A 22,972-nucleotide genomic window follows, 5' to 3' on the forward strand; every position below is an offset into this window, starting at 1 on the left:
ACATAAAGACTCTGCCCATTACAGTAGTGGCCATTTTGAAAAGTACAGTATTCAGTTTATTCGCTACTTTTCGTTCAAATTTTGCCCGATTCTTACGGAAATTGGCTCAGATGATCTTTGGACTGAGCCACACAAAAATGACTGAACAGATTTTTGAGATTTGCTACCGTTCCCTAGAAATAACTTTAAGTCGACTGTCACTATGTTTGTTCTCATATGTCCTTAAATGCTTGCTGTGCTGTTGTGCTTACTTAGCTGCTGTGCTTACAGTACTTGCTGTACTTTTTGCTTGATGTATTTGCTGTGCTCTTACAATGCTTGTTGTTTTTAAATGCTTGCTGTGCTGCTGTGCTTGATGTATTGCTGTGCTTGCTGTACTACTTTGCTTACAGTACTTGCTGTGCTGCTGTGCTTGTTGTGCTTGCTGTACTTTTTGCTTGCTGTACTTGCTGTGCTTGCGATGCCTTCGGGCTTGGCCCCCGAATTGCTGCTTGCAGCTATATTTAGGGGCCAAGCCCTGAAGGGGATAGCCCCTATTGTATCTGTTAGTTTTCTTATTAGGGGCCAAGCACCGAAGGTGCGTAGGCACCTATTGTATCTGTTCCCGTTCCTATCATTATTATTATTCTTCCTTCTTCCGACTGGGAGTCTATGGCAGCCCATAGAACCGTACAAAACTCAGAATGTGCCATCAGCACCATCGTCTGAAGGTACCCAAAATATTTCGAAACAGCGCCACCTAGTGGTCAAAAGTTAAAACAAAATGTCCAAAAAGGCTAATAACTTTTGAATAAATCTGGCTATTGAAATGCCACTGGTCAATAGATTCCTTGGGTCAAGCCGAGAACATAGATACCAAGTTTTCCTTATTTGGCCAAACTTCCTGTCCGCCATCTTGATTTTCATTCAAAACCTACTTTTTCGAACTCCTTCTAGACCGTTTGTCCGATTTTCACCAAAATCGAATCGTATCATCTCCAGACCGTGCCGACTAAAAGTTATGGATTTCGTGTCGATAGACCAAACCGTTTTCGTAAAGCGCAGCAGCAAAGTTAAGGCATGATGCTAAAAGCACTATTCAGGCTTTATCTCTGCAATGCCTTTACATATTGACTCCAAACTTTGTATGTGTCATTGTCACTTCACTCTGACCACATCAGTTTTGTATCTGCGCCACCTATTGGTCGATAGTGATAATCCATTAAATCATATTCTGAATGACTTTTTATATGATTTTTCAGCCATTTCGCCTAAAATCCTCTCTAAATGTCTTTAATTGCTCATTGTTGCAGTTGGTCTGACACCTTCAGCCATGTTGGCATATCCTGTCATCTGCTTGCGCTTGGCCCCGATAATTGCTGCTTGCAGCTATATTTAGGGGCCAAGCACCGAAGGTGCGTAGGCACCTATTATTTTCGTTGCCGTTCTTATTATTAGGGGCCAAGCACCGAAGGTGCGAGGCACCTATTGTATCTGTTCCCGTTCTTATTATTATTATTAGGGGCCAAGCACCGAAGGTGCGTAGGCACCTATTGTATCTGTTCCCGTTCCTATTATTATTATTATTAGGGGCCAAGCACCGAAGGTGCGGAGGCACCTTTTGTATTTGTTCCGGTTCTTATTATTAGGGGCCAAGCACCGAAGGTGCGTAGGCACCTATTGTTTTCGTTGGCGTTTTTATTAATATTATTATTAGGGGCATATTCTTCTTCCGACTGGGCGTCTATGGCAGCCCATAGAACCGATTGCGGGAAAGTTGTTTTGGTTTGACATTCTGATAGAGGACAGTCCCAACATTAAATACACCAATTTTGGTGTTTCTAAGTCATTCCCTCTAGCGCCACCACCTGTCCAAAGTTTCACTTTTATTTTGCTAATAACTTTTGAACCGCAAGGCCAATCAACAAAATTCCCTTTCCCTCTGATTCCTGAGCTCATGCCGATTTGATTGCCCCCTATGACTTCATTTTCCGTAAAACCTACTTTTTCGAACTCGTCCTAGACGGTTTGTCCGATTTGCACGAAAATTGAACCAGATCATCTTCAGGCAGTGCTGACAAAAAGTTATGGAATTCAAATTGATTCGTCAAACCGTTTTCAATAAACGCACAAACAAATTTTACGTAGCGCTTGCGAAAACAGTCGTAGGGCTGTATCTCCGCAACGCTTTATCGGATTCAGACGAAACTTGGTACATGTCATCACAAGCATGACCTGAGGCAACATGCTGCGTTTCGGCGCATCGCCACCTACTGGTCCGGAGATATGAAAAATGGCTATTTTTGCTTATAACTTCTGAACAGTTTGTCCAAAAATCATAAAATTGGACTCGTTAGATTCAGGGCAACATGCCGATTTGAATGATATCCAATTTTACCATATCGGCCATTTTGACTGTCGGCCATTTTGAATTTTGTGCTAAAATGCTGTATTTTAAGAATGCATTAACGAATTGTTCCGAAACTTGGTATGGGTCATCAGCACGATGTCCTGAAGGAGCGTGAGAAGTTTTGAAACAGCGCCACCTAGTGGTGAATTTTTTTTTTCCAAATGCTTATAACTTTGGGTCTGATCGACTTATTTTCACGAAACTCATCTCATTAGACTCCTGAATCATTGCCGAGTCCCACGATACCAAACATGCTAGGTTTCGCCTTACGGTTTGTGTAGCGTTGTGATTTAACACTTAAAAAACATTAGGCGATATCTTTGAAACCGTTTGTCCGATCGAGACGAAACCACCGTCAGAAGTTTGGAATCATAGCTTGTTAAAAAAAAGTCAATGCCCAATTGCGAAAATATTGATAGTAAGGGGTAGTAAAATCCAATCAAAGTCTCAGTCATTTTTTACGTGTTTTTTCATATAAATGTCTATAACTCCTAAGCGACTTGAGATATTTTCACCAAAATCGACACACATATGTATGGGCTTACTCTGAGGAAACATAAAAAAAAATGGTGGGACTTAACCTCTTGGTGGCGCTATAATAGAACAAAACATGAAATACCCATTGACTTTAATACAGTTTTGTGACATAAAATGCTTTACTTAAAGGTGCTGTATGTAACTTTTTTTATAAAATGAATCCTTTTTTTATTGCCCGTCTGTGAAGGGGTTGTAATCACACATTACAATGATCCACTTTTCGCGTTTTGCTATTACCTCTGAAGGCCAGTATTCCTATTTTTATGTGAAGTCTCCGGGCCGGATTTTCTGCGAAATCCACCGGATGTGACGTGCATGCGCGCTCCCGAGCCTCTCCGTTTTATATACAGTCTATTGCGACGGCACTGCAGCTAACGACATGGAGTCTGATAACACCTAAAAACGACCTGCCTCCAGCACAACACAGACTCCAACACAAACTCCAAAAAAAAATAAAAAACAAAAAAATTTTTTATCTGCTGAAGCTCGTCAGGCCAAACGTCAATCGGATCGACTCAGGACGAAAACACGGATCAACATTGGCAGAGCGTTTGAATTATGGAGAGACCTCCGCTTTGTTTTAGGTATAAAAACAGACCCTGAGTTGGCTTTCATCCTTTTGGACAGGTAAGCTAACAATACTTCAAAGCATGTAAAATATATTGTGATTTTGTGCTTTAGTTGGCTCAAGTTAGACATCATTAGTTCGCCAGCTAACGCCGACCATTTGCTAACGTTATCTGATGTGAAAGACTACAGTTGTAACTTTATTGCTTTTCACGAGCACGAGCGCTGTTGTTGCAATCTGAAACATCACCGCTAGAGGCCGTTGGATCCTACATACAGCACCTTTAACAAATGCATTGGTGTAATATTACGAAACTCAGAATGTGCCATCAGCACCATCCCCTGAAGGTACTCAAATATTCAGAGACAGCACCACCTAGTGGTCAAAAGTTATAACAAAATTTCCAAAAACGCTAATAACTTTTGAAAAAAAAAAAAATCTATCTATTGAAATGCCACCTGGTCTTATTCGATTCCCTGGGTCAAGCCGAGAACACCGATACCAAGTTTACCTTATTTGGCCTAACTTCCTGTCCGCCATCTTGATTTTCATTCAAAACCTATTTTTTCTAACTCCTCCTAGACCGTTTGGCCGTTTTTCACCAAAATCGAATCGTATCATCTCCAGACCGTACCGACTAAAAGTTATTGATTTCGTGTCGATAGACGAAACCGTTTTCGTATAGCGCAGCAGCAAAGTTGAGGCATGATGCCAAAAGCACTATTCAGGCTTTATCTCTGCAATGCCTTGACATATTGACACCAAACTTTATATGTGTCATTGTCACTTCACTCTGACCACATCACATCAGTTTTGTAACTGCGCCACCTATTGTTCGAAAGTGATAATGCATTAAATCATATTTTTATTTACTGTTTCTATGATTTTTCAGGCATTTTGCCTAAAATCCTCTTTAATGTCTTTAATTGCTCATTGTTGCAGTTGGTCTGACACTTTCAGCAATGTTGGCATGTCTTGTCATCTGATTGTGCTTGGCCCCGGTAATTGCTGCTTGCAGCTATATTTAGGGACCAAGCCCCGAAGGGGCTGTGGCACCTATTGTATCCGTTAGTTTTCTTATTATTAGGGGCCAAGCCCCGAAGGGGATAGCCCCTATTGTATCTGTTAGTTTTCTTCTTATTATTATTCCTTCCATTGAAGTCTATGGCAGCCCTATGAACCGTAAGTAGGAAAATGATGAAATTTGGGACACTTGTACATATGGTCATGAAAAGTAATTGGACCAATTTTTGAGTCTCTAGGACCAACTCTATAGCGCCACCACCAGTTCAAAAATTCAACATTCAAAAAGGTTTATAAATTTTGAACCATTTGATCTAGAAAAATGAAACTTAGTACACTTGATTCCTCTCATCATGGTGATCAAGACCAATATAGTCCATTAAGACTCCGCCCATTACAGTAGTAGCCATTTTGAAAAGTACAGTATTAAGTTTTTTCGCTACTCCTCTTTCAAAATTTGACAAAAATTTACTCAAATGATCTTTGGACTGAGACGCACAGAAATGACTGAACAGATTTTTTTTATTCAAGTTTGTTCAAAAGTTATGGTGTCACAAAGTTAACGAGGTCGACCCAAAATTGTTTCAGAGGCTGTATCTCAGCCAAAAATTGATCAATCGAAACGAAAATTGGTACGCTTCATCGGAAGTATGCCCTGAGGTTCCATGCCAAAGTTGGGAACAGCCCCACCTACGGGTCATGAGATATGGAAAATGGCTATTTTGGCCAATAACTTTTGAACAGTTTGTCAGAAAATCATAAATTTGGTATCTATGGATTCCTTGGGCCATGCCAAAACCATGGATACTGATTTTGCCAGGATTCAATGAACCACTTGTCCGCCAATTAGATTTTTGTCATAAATTGCAATATCTTATAAAGTATTTGACATATCGGAACCAAAATTGGTAAGGATCATCATTAGCATGGCCTGAAGGTACCTGAGAACTTTGAACACAGCGCGACCTAGTGTTCCAGAGGTATAAGGTGTTTTGCAAATATGCTTATAACTTTTGAAAACATAGGTTAAAATTGGATTTCTTTATGTCATTACGTTCCTTGGATTATGCAGATTCCGACGATATCTCATTTGTCATTTTCTAACAATGTGACTGTCCGCCATATTGAAGCAAATGGTAAACAGTTTTTTCGCTACTCCTCCTTCAAATCTTGCTCAATTTTGCCCAAAGTTTGCTCAGATGATCTTTGGACCAAGTCGCACAGAAATGACTGAACAGATTTTTGATATTCGCTACCGTTCCCGAGATATTCGTCTCCAAAGTTGACCTAGCCTGTGTTTGTTGCCTTATGCTAGTTAGCTTAGCATAATAATTGGTTAGCATGCTAACCAGATGCCATTCTTTCTAATGTGGCTCTTCAGCTATCAGGATAACCATAAGCTACATTAGCATTAAGCTAGCTTAGCATGCTAATCTCGTTAACATGATTTTGTGTGCTCATTCATACACTGAAGCCTCTACTCAGCAGCTGTGTAATTCACATCCTCTGAGTGGCGCAAGTTGCTAAACCACATGTCACGAGTCCCAAACCATTCCGGTCGTGGGTTCGAATCCTGTGTGGGACAACTTTAAAATTGTGTATAAAGTTGTCATTTAAATTCCTTCCGGCTCTGCACTGCTGTTGGTGCTTAAATGCTCGCTGCGCTGCTGTGCTTGATGTACATTTAGATGTATATTCAATTTGTGCTGTTTTTGTTCTTGCGGCTCTGCACTGCTATAGTAAGAATACTTTGGTTATTAAAGTTTCATATAAAGTTTTGAAAGCAAAGTATTTTTAGCTACTTTTTGAACCCAGGGAACCATTGGAGGGCTTGGCCCCTGTGAGGCTGCTTGCAGCTTAATGTTTAGATTGTTTTTGTTTAGGTTTGTTAAAAGGCAGCAAATACACATCCCCAATTTGACCACCGCCGTATTATTCTGGTTGAGTACCAACTGTATGCAAAGCATAAATTAGTTAGGGTTTCTGGCCAGTAGAGAAAGAAAATTTCAAACTTTCTGACAGGCAAAATTAAACTTGGAGAAAAAAGAATTCACCCATCTGCCAGAACTCCGTTATAAAAGAATAGCCTCCATAGAACCGGGATGGGGATTACAGGATTAAGAATGACTTGCAGATCTGATTCACTTACCTCTGCAGACGGATCTGATACCCACAGGACTTCCCTTCTCCCACCGGCTCTGCCCTTTCTGAAGCCACTCTCTCTGCAACCTAAACAAAAGCACTTACTTTTAACCTCACACCTTAAATAGAAAAATACTTTAGTGGGACCACAGACACTCAACAAATTAGGTAGGAAGAGTGGGATCAGATATGCTGCTTTTTAATGAAGTTCAGATCAATCAAATCAAATCAAGGAGAAAGAACAAAAACAAAGAGGCCTAATTATATTTCATTTCTGCAATGTATACTGAACTTGAAAGTATCTATATGGCTTGTGACTGGTCCTGTGACACAACTTTTGCCCCATGTTAGAGATCATGGTGTTATATATAAAAATAAAAATAAACTGAATCATCAGGAAAGGGAATAGAATACAGTTCAAAGGTTTTTAAAGAAATTAATACCTTTTATTCAGCAACGATGCACATTAAATTGATCAAAAGTGACAGTAAAAAGACATTTATAATATTACAAAAGAGTTATATTTCAAATAGGGCTAAACGCTGTTCTTCTGAACTTTCTATTAAATAAAATAATCTAGAAAAAATATGTATAAAAATATTTTGCAGTAAAAATGTTTTCATCATTGATAGGAAATGTTTCGTGGGCACCAAATCAGCATCTTAGAATGATTTCTGACCGATCATGTGACCTGTCCTGGAGGACCATCTAACGCAGGCCAGGGTTTTCAAACTGCAAGAGAGTGCAAGGGTGTCCGGGGAAAGGTTTCGAGAAAAAACAGATTAAAATTGAATAATGCTTTTACTTACAGATATGGCACTGATACGCCGTGGCTGCGTGCAAACCACCCTGCAGAGAGAGCCCATGCCCCTCTGGATGAAGTCATCAAGGATGAACTGAGTGACCTGGGTGGTCTTACCACAGCCTGTCTCTCCACTGACTACCAGTACCTGGTTAGCACTGATCAGTTTAACCAGCTTCTACAGTAAGACAAAAACAGAATGGTGCATGAGAGAACTAAAAATAGTACAAATTCACTGGGTGATCAGTGAACTAAAATGCTTCTTCACATTAAAACTAAAGACTAAAAGAAGTAACAACTTAATCATTATGCCGTAAAAAAAAAAATTCTACATTTTACAGAAAAATACTGTAAAAATGCTACAGTAAAAACAGTACAAAAATGTTAAGTTACCTTACATATTACGGTGAAAAACTGTAAATGATTTAACATCCCATTACATTTTACAGTAAAATACAGTCAAATGTATGGTTTTAGCAAGTAAAAACTATGAATTACCATAATAAAAAAAAGGACATTCCCAGAAGTCCCTGAGTTACACATCAAATATGATTAAATTATTATAAATAATTTAGTCCTTTCTTATTTTTGTTATCAGTTATATACATTAGTGTGTTTTGTTACATTTAATGTTATTTAGTTCATGTTTATTGCGTTATTCTAGTGTCATGTGTGTTTCCCTGATATTTTTTTTTGTCTTCGCGTGTATGACCCTGTGCACAGTCTTGAGCATGTTTTATGAACAGACCACTTTAAGATTAACTCTGATTCATCATGTGGCTTTCTATTGTGCCACCTGTATTATTGTGGTGGTTATCGGTATATTTTACAGTCCCCCTGTGGTGAAAATCAAGCTTTTAACGTTGTTTATATGTCTATGTAATGTTTTTAATATGCTTTAAGACAAACCATGTGCAAATTCATAAGTCAACACCATTGCTGAGTATTTTCTCCTTAATACTGTAGTGAACCAAAGATAGACTCAAAAATGCGGTTTGAAATCACTGGTGTTTCTGACATCACAAACTACATTGTAACCAATCACGACAACGTGTGATTGTCAATGAGTGGATCTCTGAGCTGGTGTGAGTGAATGGAGGCGAATATGCTAATTTGCATATTCATAGAACCACATACAAAATGAGGCAAGGGTGTAGAGTTACATTTAAGCTATTTTAAGGCATGAAGAATTTATTTTTAGAGGAACAAACCTTTTAAATATGTCATTTTGGTGATCAAAGAGGAGTTTTAAGGGTTACAATTATTGACTACAGGGGGACTTTAGGGTACAAAGGCAGATTTTGGTAGTTAAAGTAGGTATATTAACATTATACCACCTAATGACATATATGGTTATAAGTTATAAAATATACAGGCATGCTGTAAAAATTAAAACATTGTCATAGCCACAACCACAACTGCCAGTGTTTTACAGCAAATTTTACAGTGATATAACTGTATATGAATCACAAAAGGTGACATTTACCTCTCTCATCCCATAAGAAGGTAGCTTCTCTCTGAATTTCTGAAAAAGGAAATGCCACATTAAAACAAAGTTGTGGGCAAAAGCGTTTTTCTTTTTTTGACACATGATTTAGTGAATAGTTCTCTGTCCGTCTCACCAGCATATCAATGTATCTAGCGTTATCTTTTTTCTTCTCCTGATCTTTCTTGAGCTCCTCATCCAGCGAGGGTTTCCGCACAACATCCTGGAATAAGTATTCCAGGTCAGCGTCATTAAGCTCCTCTTTCACATTTGCTCCCAGCTCATTCTTCCACTTCTCTTCTTTAGGCTCAATTTTTGGCACTTTCACAATGTTCTGCGGTTCCGGAGGATCATCTCCGTCAAAGTAACTGGAACACAGACACAATTTCGTTAAGCATAATTATGGAAAATAAAATTTTAAAATACCTTGACATGGGTATGATTTCAATGACTATGTGGACCCAGATGATTGTACAATATTGTTTTGCACCTGTGGCCACTGGGCTCCTCCTTCACCCTCCAGCTCTGAGACGTGGAGGGATGCCCGTCTCTGCCCGGATCTCTTTGGACAGAATTCAGCAACTGAGTAATGTGCTGCTCTCGTGATTCATCCATTTGAACAACTGCCCTCTAAAATGACACAACCATTCTCAATCTTAAAATATGCATAATCATATCATATAGATATTGATTGGTCAAATAAACATTTTCCCAGACTGTTTTAAATAGTGTTGCAAAAAATGGTAGGCCTACCACTCATAAACTTTATATTGATATACCCAACAAATGTTTCAGCACATTCGACTTTCTCATGATCTTAATCCATTAGATCTAAAGACTTTTGCTTAAATGCTTGAAATTTGTTTAGTAGACAAACATAAATTGTTCTCGATTATGCATTTCTTACAAAATCTTACTTTATTACAACTTTTTAGAATGACTTTGACCAAGTGGTGATGAAAATCAGCCACAATCGTATAAAGTTAATAAAAAGGTGTTTATTCCAGTTCAGAAATGGTCTGTACATTTTTTTCGCCCATAATAAAATGTCTCACAAACATCAATATTATGCCACTGACTCATATAGCTGTCAATCTCAGACAACACATTACCAAGTAGCCTACTATAATTCAACATATTTTATAAACAAACAATCTGACATCATAATAACCGTCTACTACTCACAGATTTCCTCTCTGCCTCAGATCTTTTAATGCCGCCCCATTTGGCATACCACAGTCCAATTTCTCGACCCTTTAAATGAGGTGGATGTTTGCCTCTTCCTCCTCCTCCTCCTCCTCCTCCTCCTCCTCCTCCTCCTCCTCTTCCTCTTCGTCCCCTTCCATGTCCTTGTTCTTCCCTTGAGTCCCAGTCGGGGCTCCTCGGGTATCCTGCACCCCCACTGGATCCAGCCCCTCCATCCCACTTGGACCCTCCATCTCCGAACCGCCGACCCCCTCCTCTCCAACCGCGTCTATTACCGTACTCATGATTCATGCCGCCGGACTAATATAGCACCGCTCAGCGATCATATGAACCAGAGCAGCTGCTGCAACTCTGATGCCGGTTTAAAGACGATAAAGTGTTATGATGCCTCTGATTGTCATTTATCACTACGTACTACAGTCCAACATTACGATATTTTCTCAAGTATCGGAAATGTCGTACACATATGACGAAAAGGTAAAACCGAGGCGACTAATATTGACGCAATGGTATGCGATTGGAGCCGGCAGCGCATGCGCTATAAAGCAAAAATTCAAGCCGTGCTGCTGTGACTTCTTTTTTTTTTTACTTTTTTTTTTTTTTACTGACTTTACTCATCTACATCCTAATCAAATCACATCACAGGTAGAGTTAATATGACAGAAAAAAAATATATATATACGTAATCGTATATATACGTATACGTTTATTTATTTAACGTATATATACGTATACGTTTATTTATTTATAATCTCTATTCTTTTTAATATCATATTTTTCACCTGAAAAAAACAAACAGCTTAATCCAGCCTAACATTGCTGGGTTTTTTTTCTTTCTAGTTTTAACAGGTCTCCCAGTCTGACAAGCAGAAAAGTGCTCAATAATAATAATGCGTTTTATTTATATAGCACCTTTCAAGAACCCAAGGACACTTTACATAATATTGACAAATAACACAAATGATACAGATGAATAATCAGGGAACAACAAAGTGAACAAGCAGTCAAACAGTGATTATATAACATAATAACCGAAATAAGTATGGATCTGACCATTTATATAGTATGTAGGCTATAGACTATGAAAAATATGAATGCATCAGAGGATCACCTCACCTTACTGAAACATCCATGAAAAATCCTGTTCTATCCCACTATCAACTGGAATAAAATCATTAACCGTTGTGGTTGAACATGATGTAACCAAATGGAGGGAAAACGTATAGCCTACTTCTTGAAAAAAACTTTTTTTCCAGAGAAAAAAAAAAATGCAAATGAATTTCCTAAACAGAAAAGGCAGTATCATAAAGGTTTAATGTTCATCTCAAGACCCGGGAACACTAATTATGTTCGCTTAGCATCTCCATTGGTGGTGTAATCTTATAGAAACCTTAAGAGAAGTTATTGTCTCCTGCTTTCCTGCAGTATCGTACAGCAAAAAAAAAAAAAACATCAACAAAAGGAGCTGAGTGTTTACTGCCTTTGAGCATGAACACTTCAGGCAATTGTATTAAATGCTTATACTCTAATTGGCCTCTTCTCATATTGTCAACGGTGTCTTGTTTAAAAGGCAGCAGAGCATACAGACAGGGATTAACAGGGAGCTTAAACAGCAACTGTTTTAACAAAAGGCAGGGAGCTAATTAGAACCCTGTGGAGTTATGGGAGAACTGCGTGGGGAAGGTGCGGTGGACTTATCCTGCAGAAGCTTCCAGACCCTATCATGAAGTATAACATTATTAAATGAACCTACACCCACCATTCTTTCTCTTCCTCTTTCTCTCTCTTGTTATGTCCGCACATTCTAGCACAAACACACACTCACACCTTGAATTGTGTTTTCAAGAAAATGTGTACAATGTGTAAACTTTAAAAACAGCATTGATTATCTTTTTGAAACATATAGTTTTAGAGCTTTTTGACTCCAAGGCCCCCACATTGTCCACAACAATATTCAAATAAAACATTTATACTCTTTATATATATATATATATATAACACAAAAACATTTTAAAAGGTTAGTTCACCAAAAAAAAAAAAAAAAAAAAATCATCAACAGATTGAATTTAGGCCCACTGGCCTTCATCAGGGTGTTGGCCTTCTGGCCTTCATCAGGGCCTTCATCACCAACACCCTGATGAAGGCCAGTGGGCCTAAATTCAATCTGTTGATGATTTTTTTTTTTTTTTTTTTTTTTTTGGTGAACTAACCCTTTAAAATGTTTTTGTGGGAAATCGGAAAGTGTAATTGCCTTCATTTGGAATATTTCTACGATCCGCTGGCACTACCGTTTGTCTGAGTCCTTACTGTTAGCTCACCTGCTCTGTTCCGGTCTGAGCCTCACCTGGCGTTTTCACTGGCCGTCGACGATGCCTAAATCCTCATCCGCAATGTGGGCCAGTAGGACATACATCTTGTTTGTCTGTGCCTAGCAATTTCTGCCAGCTCAACAGCAATAAAGTCCATCTGGTCCAGCTCTCGTCGCCCTCCACGCTCCACCAACCAGGCTGTCGACCACAGGGTGTTAGCCTGCCTAGCTCGGTCGGCTAGCACCACCACCAGCTGTGACAACACCTCACTCAACTTCGCTCTGCTCAACATCCGCTCACTGACAGGCAAGGGACATCTTATCCAGGACCTCATCTCCGATCGTAAGCTAGACTTTCTTTGTTTAACCGAGACATGGCAACAGCCCAACGACTTTTTTCAGCTCAATGAATCCACTCCTAGTGGGTTTGTTTACATCTGTCAACCCCGTGGCTCCGGCCAGGGAGGAGGTCTCGCGATAATTTAGAAGTGGAAAGGCCAGTGTTTGTGCCTGTTTCCAGCTTGTTTGAATCTGCTGTCTGCAAGTTGTCTGGTCCCACTCCAACCATCATTGCTACTGTCTACCGCCCCCCTAAACCGAATAGTGAATTTTTAAATGACTTTTTTTTTTCACCCACTTATCCTCTCATCAAACATAATACTGCTGAGCGATTTCAATATCCACATGGACAATATTAATCTGCCTCTCACCAAAGACTTCACCTCCTACTTAGAGAGTTTTGGATGTCAGCAACATACCACTTTTCCCACACACTCCAAAGGACATACTCTGGACTTAATCGGCTGCTCTGGTGTCACCCCTTCTGACCTTACAGCTGTTGAACTCTCCATAACTGACCACTTTCTCCTCTCATTTACAGTGAAACTCACTCTCTCCATCTCTAAAATACCATGTCTTATTTCATTTCGCAATATAAAGAATATCAGCCCTGTTACTCTCACTTCAAGTATTCACTCTTCCTGCCTCCTTGACACTCACAATCTATCCACCCCCGATGATCTGGTCTCTCAATACAATACTGGACTCCATAATATTCTTAATTCCCTTGCTCCGTTAAATAACAGATCTGTTTCTTTTTCCGTCTCTGCCCCTTGGTTAACTCCCGATCTTCATCTCATGAAAGCCAAAGGTCGGCAACTTGAACGTCTTCATAGAAAAGCTGGTCTCACTATTCACAATGAAATGTACAATAACCACATCTTACGTTATAAGGACTCTATTGCTAGCACCAAAACACACTACTACTCCAGTATAATCATTGCTAATAAAGGAAACTCCAAGTCACTGTTTTCCCTACTTAACAATATCACTCAACCCCCAGGACTCTCTCCCCCCTCACTTGTATGCAACCTCCTTCTGCAACTCCATTATGTCCTTTTTCACTGAAAAAATCAAGAACATCCACCAGCACCTTGGATCAATCCGTCACCTCAGCATCTCAGCTGACTTTCATTCAGTTCATTCAATTCAAGTCTTTTAAATCCAGTCTCTCCTCCGTCACTTCAGGTGTGCCCCAGGGCTCTGTCCTGGGGCCCCTACTTTTTATCATTTACCTCCTTCCCCTCGCAATATCTTCCGCAAATTTAACATTCACTTACTTCCACCTACGAAACATAAATCGCCTCCGCCCCTCCCTTACCCCCCACACTGCCGCCATCCTTGTCCACAGTCTCGTCACTTCCCGACTGGACTACTGCAACTCTCTCCTTTTCGGCCTCTCACACAAATCCCTCCATAAACTTCAACTGGTCCAGAATTCAGCTGCCCGCATCATAACTCGAACCCCCTCCATCCACCAAATCACTCCTGTCCTCCAACAGCTCCACTGGCTCCCGGTCCAGTTCCGTATCCAATTCAAAGTCCTCCTGTTTACATTCAAGGCCATCCACAACCTCTGCTGTGTACTTGTGGTCACTCCAAATCAGCCCGCAGTCCCTCCAATGCCCTGTGGCTTCAGCAACCGATGTCTGCAGGTGCAAATGAGGCAGGGGAAAATGTGCCTAGGAGACGTGATAATATTTAATATATTTCTGAAAGATTTAGAGAGTCCTTTGGATAATAAAGGTACTTGTAAAAGAGTCTTTCAGGGAAATCCATCCAATTAATGTCAAGGATTCTGAATGTGGAAATAACTAGATTAAATGGGGGCAGGGCTAGATGTCACACATTTTATAAATGTTACTCAAAGTTGGTTTATTTTTTTATGTATTTTTTTTTCTTCACTTATTTACCCAGATTTTTAAAAACATAGTGTCACATGCCTGTCCTGTCTTGTGCAGCACATGGGTGTTTTGTTATTTTGGGCCATGTGCTCCTGTCTATTGTCAAGCCCCTCCCATCTTGTTATCTGATTATTGGTTAATTTGTCCCACCTGTCTGTCTCGTTACCCTCCTTGTTTGTTCCCCTATTTAGCCTCCCTGTGTTTGTAGTCCTGTGCTGGTTCGTTTGTCCGAATTTCTCGTTCCTGGAGTTTCCTGAGTTTTTGTTTTGTACCTTGTCTGCATGTCACTAATAAATTTCCTCTGCATTTGTATCCTCGTCTCATGATCATCCATTACGTGACAGAACGAACCAGCCAAGAATGTGGATACAGCGGAGTGAGATTTTTCCTCCGGGAGAGGACAAAGGATCTTCAATTTCCTTGTTGGAATATTTTGCTAGGTGCACTCAAAGGACTATGGAGGAGGAGACCATGGCAGACGGCGGTCAGCTGAAGGGAGAGCCTTCACCACTGGTCCCGAAACGGAGGAGAAGGAGGAACCCCTCCGTGACTGTTCCGGTGGTCCCTGTTCCGGTGGTCCCATTTCCGGTGGTCCCGAGTCCGGTGGTCCCGAGTCCGGTGGTCCCGAGTCCGGTGGTCCCAGTTCCGGTGGCCCCGAAACGGAGGAGGAGAAGGAAGACTTCCTCCATGCCTGTTCCGGTGATTCCTGTTCCGGTGGTCCCGAGTCCGGTGGTCCCAGTTCCGATGGTCCCAGAACTCCCCATCATCAGTCCTGCCATGGCCAGGAAGGCCGTGTTCCTCTTTTATGCAGTGGCGGTACTGCATGCGTGGAGGAGACACGTCACGCCCGCCGAGCCTGTTCACGTCACACCTGCCGAGCCTGTGTCTTCGGACAGGATGGCCGCCACCAAGAGTGTTCACGTCACGCCTGCCGAGCCTGTGCCTTCCGACAAGATGGCCGCCGCCGAGCCTGTTCACGTCACGCCTGCCGAGCCTGTGTCTTCGGACAAGATGGCTGCCGCCGAGCCTGTTCACGTCACGCCTGCCGAGCCTGTGTCTTCAGACAAGATGGCCGCCGCCGAGCCTGTTCACGTCATGCCTGCCAAGCCTGGGTCTTCGGACAAGATGGCCGCCGCCGAGCCTGTTCACGTCACGCCTGCCGAGCCTGTGTCTTCGGACAAGATGGCCGCCGCCGAGCCTGTTCACGTCATGCCTGCCGAGCCTGTGTCTTCGGACAAGATGGCCGCCGCCGAGCCTGTTCACGTCACGCCTGCCGAGCCTGTGTCTTCGGACAAGATGGCCGCCGCCGAGCCTGTTCACGTCACGCATGCCGAGCCTGTGTCTCCTGACAAGATGGCCGCAGTCGAGCCTGTGTCTGTTCCTGAGCCTGAGCCGGTGGTGTCTGTTCCTGAGCCTGAGCCGGTGGTGCCAGTTCCAGTTCCTGAGCCGGTGGGGTCGTCTCCGCCGTGGCCGCCCGAGGGGTCGTCTCTGCCCTGGCCACCCGACGGACTGTCCGTTCCGCCCTGGCCGCCCGTGGGAAAGTCTCCGCCCTGGCCGCCCGTGGGAAAGTCTCCGCCCTGGCCGCCCGAGGGAAAGTCTCCGCCCTGGCCGCCCGAGGGACTGTCCGCTCCGCCCTGGGCGCCCGAGGGAGAGTCTCCGCCCTGGTCGCCCGAGGGAGAGTCTCCACCCTGGCCGCCCGATGAACTGTCGTCTCCGATCTGGCTGCCAGATGAACTGTCACTCCCTGTCCCCGTTTCCCTCCATGGACCTGGCCCCCCATCCCTCCCCCTGATCCTCCACCAGTCCACCTCCCGCCCTGGTCTGTCCCTCCCGCCCCGCCCTGTCCCTCCCGTCCCGGCCTGGTCTGTCCCTCCCGCCCCGCCCTGGTCTTATGGAGCGTCTGGTAGCCGCTCCGTAGGGAGGGGGTAATGTCACATGCCTGTCCTGTCTTGTGCTGCACATGGGTGTTTTGTTATTTTGGGCCATGTGCTCCTGTCTATTGTCTAGCCCCTCCCATCTTGTTATCTGATTATTGGTTAATTTGTCCCACCTGTCTGTCTCGTTACCCTCCTTGTTTGTTCCCCTATTTAGCCTCCCTGTGTTTGTAGTCCTGTGCTGGTTCGTTTGTCCGAATTTCTCGTTCCTGGAGTTTCCTGAGTTTTTGTTTTGTACCTTGTCTGCATGTCACTAATAAATTTCCTCTGCATTTGTATCCTCGTCTCATGATCATCCATTACGTGACACATAGTTTTGATAACATAATTCACAAAAATGATTTGGATGCTGGTGTCTTCACTTTGATTTACCAGCTAATCTTCCCTGGTGAATCAACTTCAAAGAAAGAATGTGTGCTAGCTGACCATCAACTGCTACCAAATTAACAGCATGATGTACATTCATGGCCTAAACTTGTCTTTTTTTAAAGAAATAAGATTTGTACACACAGGCCAATAGCTTTACACTCCAACCACAGACCTATGGTGGTACTCTGAAGCTTAGTCTTTACATTATTAAGCAGATAAGGGAGTTTGGGGTCTCTGACATTGATATCTTTGGCAGGATGTGACAGGCTGTGAAGAGTGTGTGCATGTGTGTTACTTACATTCACATGTCTGTCGGTGAAGGATTAATGTGGTAGATGTGGTAAGCAGGACTTAATAGGAGCTTGCTGCTAAGAAATGACACATCTCTTTAGCAAATAAAAAAGTATTGTATTTTCTCTTATTTCTTCCATTTTCTCTTTTGTGTCCTTTCCTTTTTAATAAACATCTTGTCCTTCAGTCAGTACAGGTTGTTCCACAAAATCCTTTTTTATTCATGTCGAGGAGCATCTTGTTCTCACTTTTACTCTTTAATCACCGCCTCTGTCACTCTCTGCTGATTTAACACCCCCATTTCCAGTAATCTGTCACTCTACACAACATCTCCTGATAGTTTTAGATATAACTCACAGTTAATTGCGCAAAAACACAATCTGAATGTCAGGCTCTTGTAAAGAACTTGCCTTGTTTGTAAAAGGGAGGGAGGAGGGACTGAGGGGGTGTGTCAGTCTTCAAAATGGCAGTAGCTGAGATGAAACACAAATCGAGGAAAGAGAGCTTTCATTTCCTTAAGATCAGCTCTGCTGTGAACTTGTGATGGGTCACTCCAAGTCAGCCCGCAGTCCCTCCAATGCCCTGTGGCTTCAGCAACCGATGTCTGCAGGTGCAAAAGAGGCAGGGGAAAATGTGCCGTGATAATATTTAATATATTTCTGAAAGATTTAGAGAGTCCTTTGGATAATAAAGGTACTTGTAAAAGAGTCTTTCAGGGAAATCCATCCAAGGATTCTGAATGTGGAAATAAGTAGATTAAATGGGGGCAGGGCTAGATGTCACACATTTTATTAATGTTACTCAAAGTTGGTTTATTTTTTAATGTATTTTTTTTTTCACTTGTTTACCCAGATTATTAAAACCATACCCAGACAGCATGGTAACATTGATTCAATATTGAGTTTTGATCCAAACCATCATTTTGGTTGACATCAAAATTTCAATGTTTAAAGTGTGTTGGATCAGCATTGAAATGTTGATGAAAGGGAACAGCACACATGGGTGAAGACAGTGACATTGAACTAACAGTGAGTCTTAGTTTATGAGCACAATATCTTGCAGGCATGTATCTGTGCAAAACACTACTGGGTGTTTCCCAATCAGTGGGGCGTTTCAGTTCATGATGAGCACTTTCAATGGTGTTACCTCATTTGTTCTAATACACTGGGGGTTTGGTTTAGGGGTGGGCTCTCATGATTTTAGCAAGTCTTTTGAAAAACCAATTGTAGTTTGAAAGTTGGCACTAATTGGTATATGCCCATTTTGGTTTTGCATGTGGGCTTCTCAGTAGTTAATTGATGCTTCCTTATTAGAGAGAAAACACAAGGTGCATCCTATACGGAAGTCTTGTGTGTTTGACATGCATGAACTCTCTGAGTTTCAAACAATGGTGCATATAATGTATTTCTGTTTTTAGCATGCTTTTTACTTGCATTTTATTTATTGTTACTAAATCTACTAACATACATTAATTTTCCAAGTAAGTAAATTGTTGAAATAAATCGCACAGATAGCATGGGAACATTAATACAATGTTGAGTTTTGATCCAAACCATAATTTTGGTTGAGATTGACATTTCAGTGTTTAAAGTGTGTTGGATCAGCATTGAAATTTTAATGAAAGCCAACAGCACACATGGGTGGAGACAGTGACATTGAACTAACAGTGATTTGTAGTTGATGAGCACAAGATCATACAGGCAGGTATCTCTGCAGAACACTAGTGGGTGTTTGTCTATCAGTGGGGCGTTTTCAAACCACAATGGGCATTTTCAACCGCTTTACCTGATTTGCTCTAATCCAGTGGGGGCTTGGTTTAGGGGTGGGGTGGTTTAGCAAGTCTGTTGAAAAATGGTTGAAAAACATTTATTGTAGTTTGAAATTGGCCACTGATTGGTAAACGCCCATTTTGGTTTTGTATGCGCACTTCTCAGTAGTGTAATGCTTCCTCATTAGAGAGAAAACATAGGTGCATCCTATACAGAAGTCTTGTTTGTTGAAGCACCTGACATACTTACATCACTTCTCTAGCACAGTTTCAAACAATGGTGCATCTACATACTTAAAAAATGCACATTGCTTTAGTAAAGTTTATTACGAATTTCCTGAATAAAGTTCTAACGTCATTTAACACATTTCTTGAAGTCCAGGAGACATGAACATGAGCAAGAAAGTTACACTGCAAACATAGCCCATGTCTTGCATCCATCAGTGCTTGCATGCAGAGCACATTGCTCCTTTAGTAGGAATGAAGGCCGACGAAGATGGACAATAAATAAATAAAAAGCACCCCCCTCCTGATAATGCTGACATTGATTATACACCGAGTTGTTGTCGACAGCATAATCACCTGACCTGGGACTTGATGATATCCTGTGCCTTATCACTGCTTAATCAGGTAATCATTCATATTCCTGAATCTGTATTAAATTTGAGAAATTTCCACTGAAACACAATAACAAAAAACATCTTGTGTTTATTAAGAAAGTGACTGACATGGCTATTTTGTGATATTTGAAGAGATTAAGTTCTACATAAGGTGAATCTGCAGCTTCAAAGGGATAGTTCATCCCGAAATGAAAATTCTGTCATTATTTACTCATCCTCAAGTTGTTCCAAACCTGTATGAATTTCTTTCTTCTGCTGCACACAAAAGAAGATAGAGTGAAGAATGTTGGCATCCAGACAGTTGATGGTAGCCATTGACTTCCATGGAATTTATTTTCTACTATGGAAATCAATGGCCATCGTCAACTTTCTGGTTACCAACATTCTTTAAAATATCTTCTTTTGTGTTCAACAGAAGAAAGAAACTCATACAGGTTTGGAACAACTTGAGGGTGAGTAAATGATGACAGAATTTTCATTTCGGGCTGAACCATCCCTTTAAAGAAATTTTCATTGAAAAAACCTAAGTTCTTTTATTCTACAAGATAAACGTGTTACTTGAATGCTATGTAGTTTCACAGAAATTGAACTGAGATATTGTTAATGGCTATAGCTCATAGGTGTTTTTTCCTCTTCATGAAGTCATGAATTTAGCTCCAACACCTGCATGGAAGTTTCCATTGATCCTAATGACCTTGATTAGCTGCTTCAGGTGTGTTTAATTAGGTTAGTAGTGATTTTTTTTTTATATTGAAGCATTAATAGATTTTAGAAAAATAAATGAAATAATCAGAATTTAACGATACTTTAATCATAGTTAGAATATTTTGTGTTCAGCAACTTTTTTTAAAGAGCGAATCGTATTGTGTTTAGTATATTAACATTCTTGAATGTGGCAACTGAATTGACTTGTTCTCGAGTAACATCATGCTTTCTTTTTCATATTTCAGAGAACCCAGAGGAAAAGAGGCAGTAGTCTGATGTATGACAGATTTTTAAAAACCTGAACCGTTGGACCACCTGTAGTTATGACATCAGACTTCTGAAGCCAATTTTATTTTTAAAGGTTGAAATGCTTTTGTCCTATTTCTCCCCCTTTCTTTTTTAAAGAATGATCTTTTAATATATTTTTGTCATTGATTGATTGAATAAAATAAATTAACTCAACTGCTGGAAATGTGTCATTTATATTTTAAAAGGTTTTTGCCAAATATTTGGTCAGGAATTTGTTGACGCATTGAAGTGTAGTTGAAATATTAATGTTGTTTCAACATTAACTTAGTACATCAGATGGCAACATTGGTTGACATTCCTTTTCAGTTGTATTTTCAGTGTTTCAACAAAATGTATTTAGAATCAACATCACATTGTAACATTGATCAAACCATATTACCAAAGATTATTTCTGTTAATTTCAGTGTTGATTCAACATCATAGTGTAACAGTGATTCAACAATATTACCATTGATTTATTTTAGTTAATTTCAGAGTTGATTCAACAGCAGTGATGTAGATTCAACATCATAGTGTAACGTTGATTCAACAATATTACCATCGATTTATTTTAGTTAATTTCAGTGTTGATTCAATAGCAGTGATGTAGATTCAACATCTTAGTGTAACGTTGATTCAATGTTACCATTGATTATTTGTGTTAATTTCAGTATTGATTCATCATCGGTGATGTAGAATCAATCATAGTGTAATGTTGATTCAGTAGCATTACTATTGATTTTTTGTTCAACAGTTTCAACATTAACTGAGGGTGCAAAAGTGATGTTTATAAAAAATCACTTTGTAATGTTGAATCAATACTATTACCGTTGATTTTTGGTTGAAATCTCAACATTGCTTCAGCATTAACTGAGGGTGCAAGAGTGATGCAAAAACAACATCACTTTGTAATGTTGAAGCAATATTAACACCATTGAATTGTGATTGAAATCTGAACATTATTTCAATATTAACTGAGGGTGCAAAAGTGACATTGAAACAACATCACTTTGTAATGTTGAAGCAATATTAACACCATTGATTTGTGATTGAAATCTGAACATTATTTCAATATTAACCGAGGGTGCAAAAGTTATGTTGAAACAACATCACTTTTTAATGTTGAAGCAATATTAACACTATTGATTTGTGGTTGAAATCTGAACATTATTTCAATATTAACTGAGGGTGCAAGAGTGATGGTAAAACAACATCACTTTCTAACGTCAATTCAATGTAATCAGCGTTGACGCATCAACACTGACTCAACATTGTTTCAATGGTTACATGCTATCTGGGTAGTTTTGATAACAATATTCACAAAAATATTCTAATTAAGACAGTTCTAAGAAAAGAAAAATGTGCTGTTAAATTTACCCTATTGTGAAAAATAAGTACACTTTAGCATGCTATTAAAAAAGTAAACTTTAAAGGAATATACTTAACAGAATGTAATGTTTTCAGGCACTTCAGGTATTTAATTGCAATTAAATGTAAATGTATTAAAGCTTTTATTATAGCTAATTTATATTACAGTTTCCTTTTTTTTGTTTTTTTTTCAGTTTGCTTACACACAATTTCTCAAAATATGGGTCATTTTCTCTATACTCTACTCACAAAACCACAAAACACAAACACAACATGGAACAGTTCAAGACGATGCAACATGCCTCTCTTACAAACAGAGTAATTCAAGTTGTTTTGTTTTGTTTGTGAACTCATACAGGTTTGGAACAACTTGAGGGTAAATGAATTATGACACATTTTTCATTTTTGGGTGAACTATACCTTTAAATTTGTACACTTAAGTGGCATTTTATTTTTGTTAATGCTATATTAACTGCAAGTGCAGTTTAAAAAAAAAATACTTTTAAGATTTTAAGTACATTACAAGTGCACATTTAATACAATTAAGTGCACCTCTTTTACAAAATAAACAAAATGTAATGTTTCCATTACAAAATGGAAAGCCTTTTAAATGCCTGGGATATCGACTGTGTGACAACTGGCCCAAGTCTCCCCTACATAGAGCAAATAGTAAATAGTAGAGCTTTTTTTTTTTTTTTTTTTTATCTAATATGAGGATATTAAATGAACACTTAGGCAACATGACACATTTTTTCTCAGGTTTAATCATTATTTCCAATTAATAAACACCTTCCCCCAGACTGTTACATGTATGCTATGTGTCGTGTTTCCCTGTGACCTAGTTTTCTCCAATCTGTTTGATTAGTCATTTCTTTTACCTGTGTTCTGTTCATTATCTAATTAAGTTCTTTTGTTTGCTCTCTCC

At 40.1% G+C, this 22,972-nt stretch overlaps 1 protein-coding gene across 1 annotated transcript in view; it reads right to left on the minus strand.

The window, feature by feature from the left end:
* The window catches only part of dhx36 (DEAH (Asp-Glu-Ala-His) box polypeptide 36), a 142,470-nt gene extending 131,827 nt beyond the window's left edge, over positions 1–10,643 (minus strand). The window contains exons 1-6 of the mRNA XM_084409512.1: positions 10,133–10,643; positions 9,438–9,577; positions 9,084–9,315; positions 8,948–8,986; positions 7,469–7,639; positions 6,667–6,746 (exon numbers count right to left, since the gene is read on the minus strand). Coding sequence (XP_084265638.1) covers positions 6,667–6,746; positions 7,469–7,639; positions 8,948–8,986; positions 9,084–9,315; positions 9,438–9,577; positions 10,133–10,444 — 974 coding nt within the window. The 5' untranslated portion in view covers positions 10,445–10,643. The remainder of the gene's footprint in view (positions 1–6,666; positions 6,747–7,468; positions 7,640–8,947; positions 8,987–9,083; positions 9,316–9,437; positions 9,578–10,132) is intronic.
* Positions 10,644–22,972: the final 12,329 nt, after the last annotated feature.

This window comes from Rutilus rutilus (genome assembly GCF_951802725.1).
Source record: "Rutilus rutilus genome assembly, chromosome: 5".
NCBI classification, from domain to species: domain Eukaryota; kingdom Metazoa; phylum Chordata; class Actinopteri; order Cypriniformes; family Leuciscidae; genus Rutilus; species Rutilus rutilus.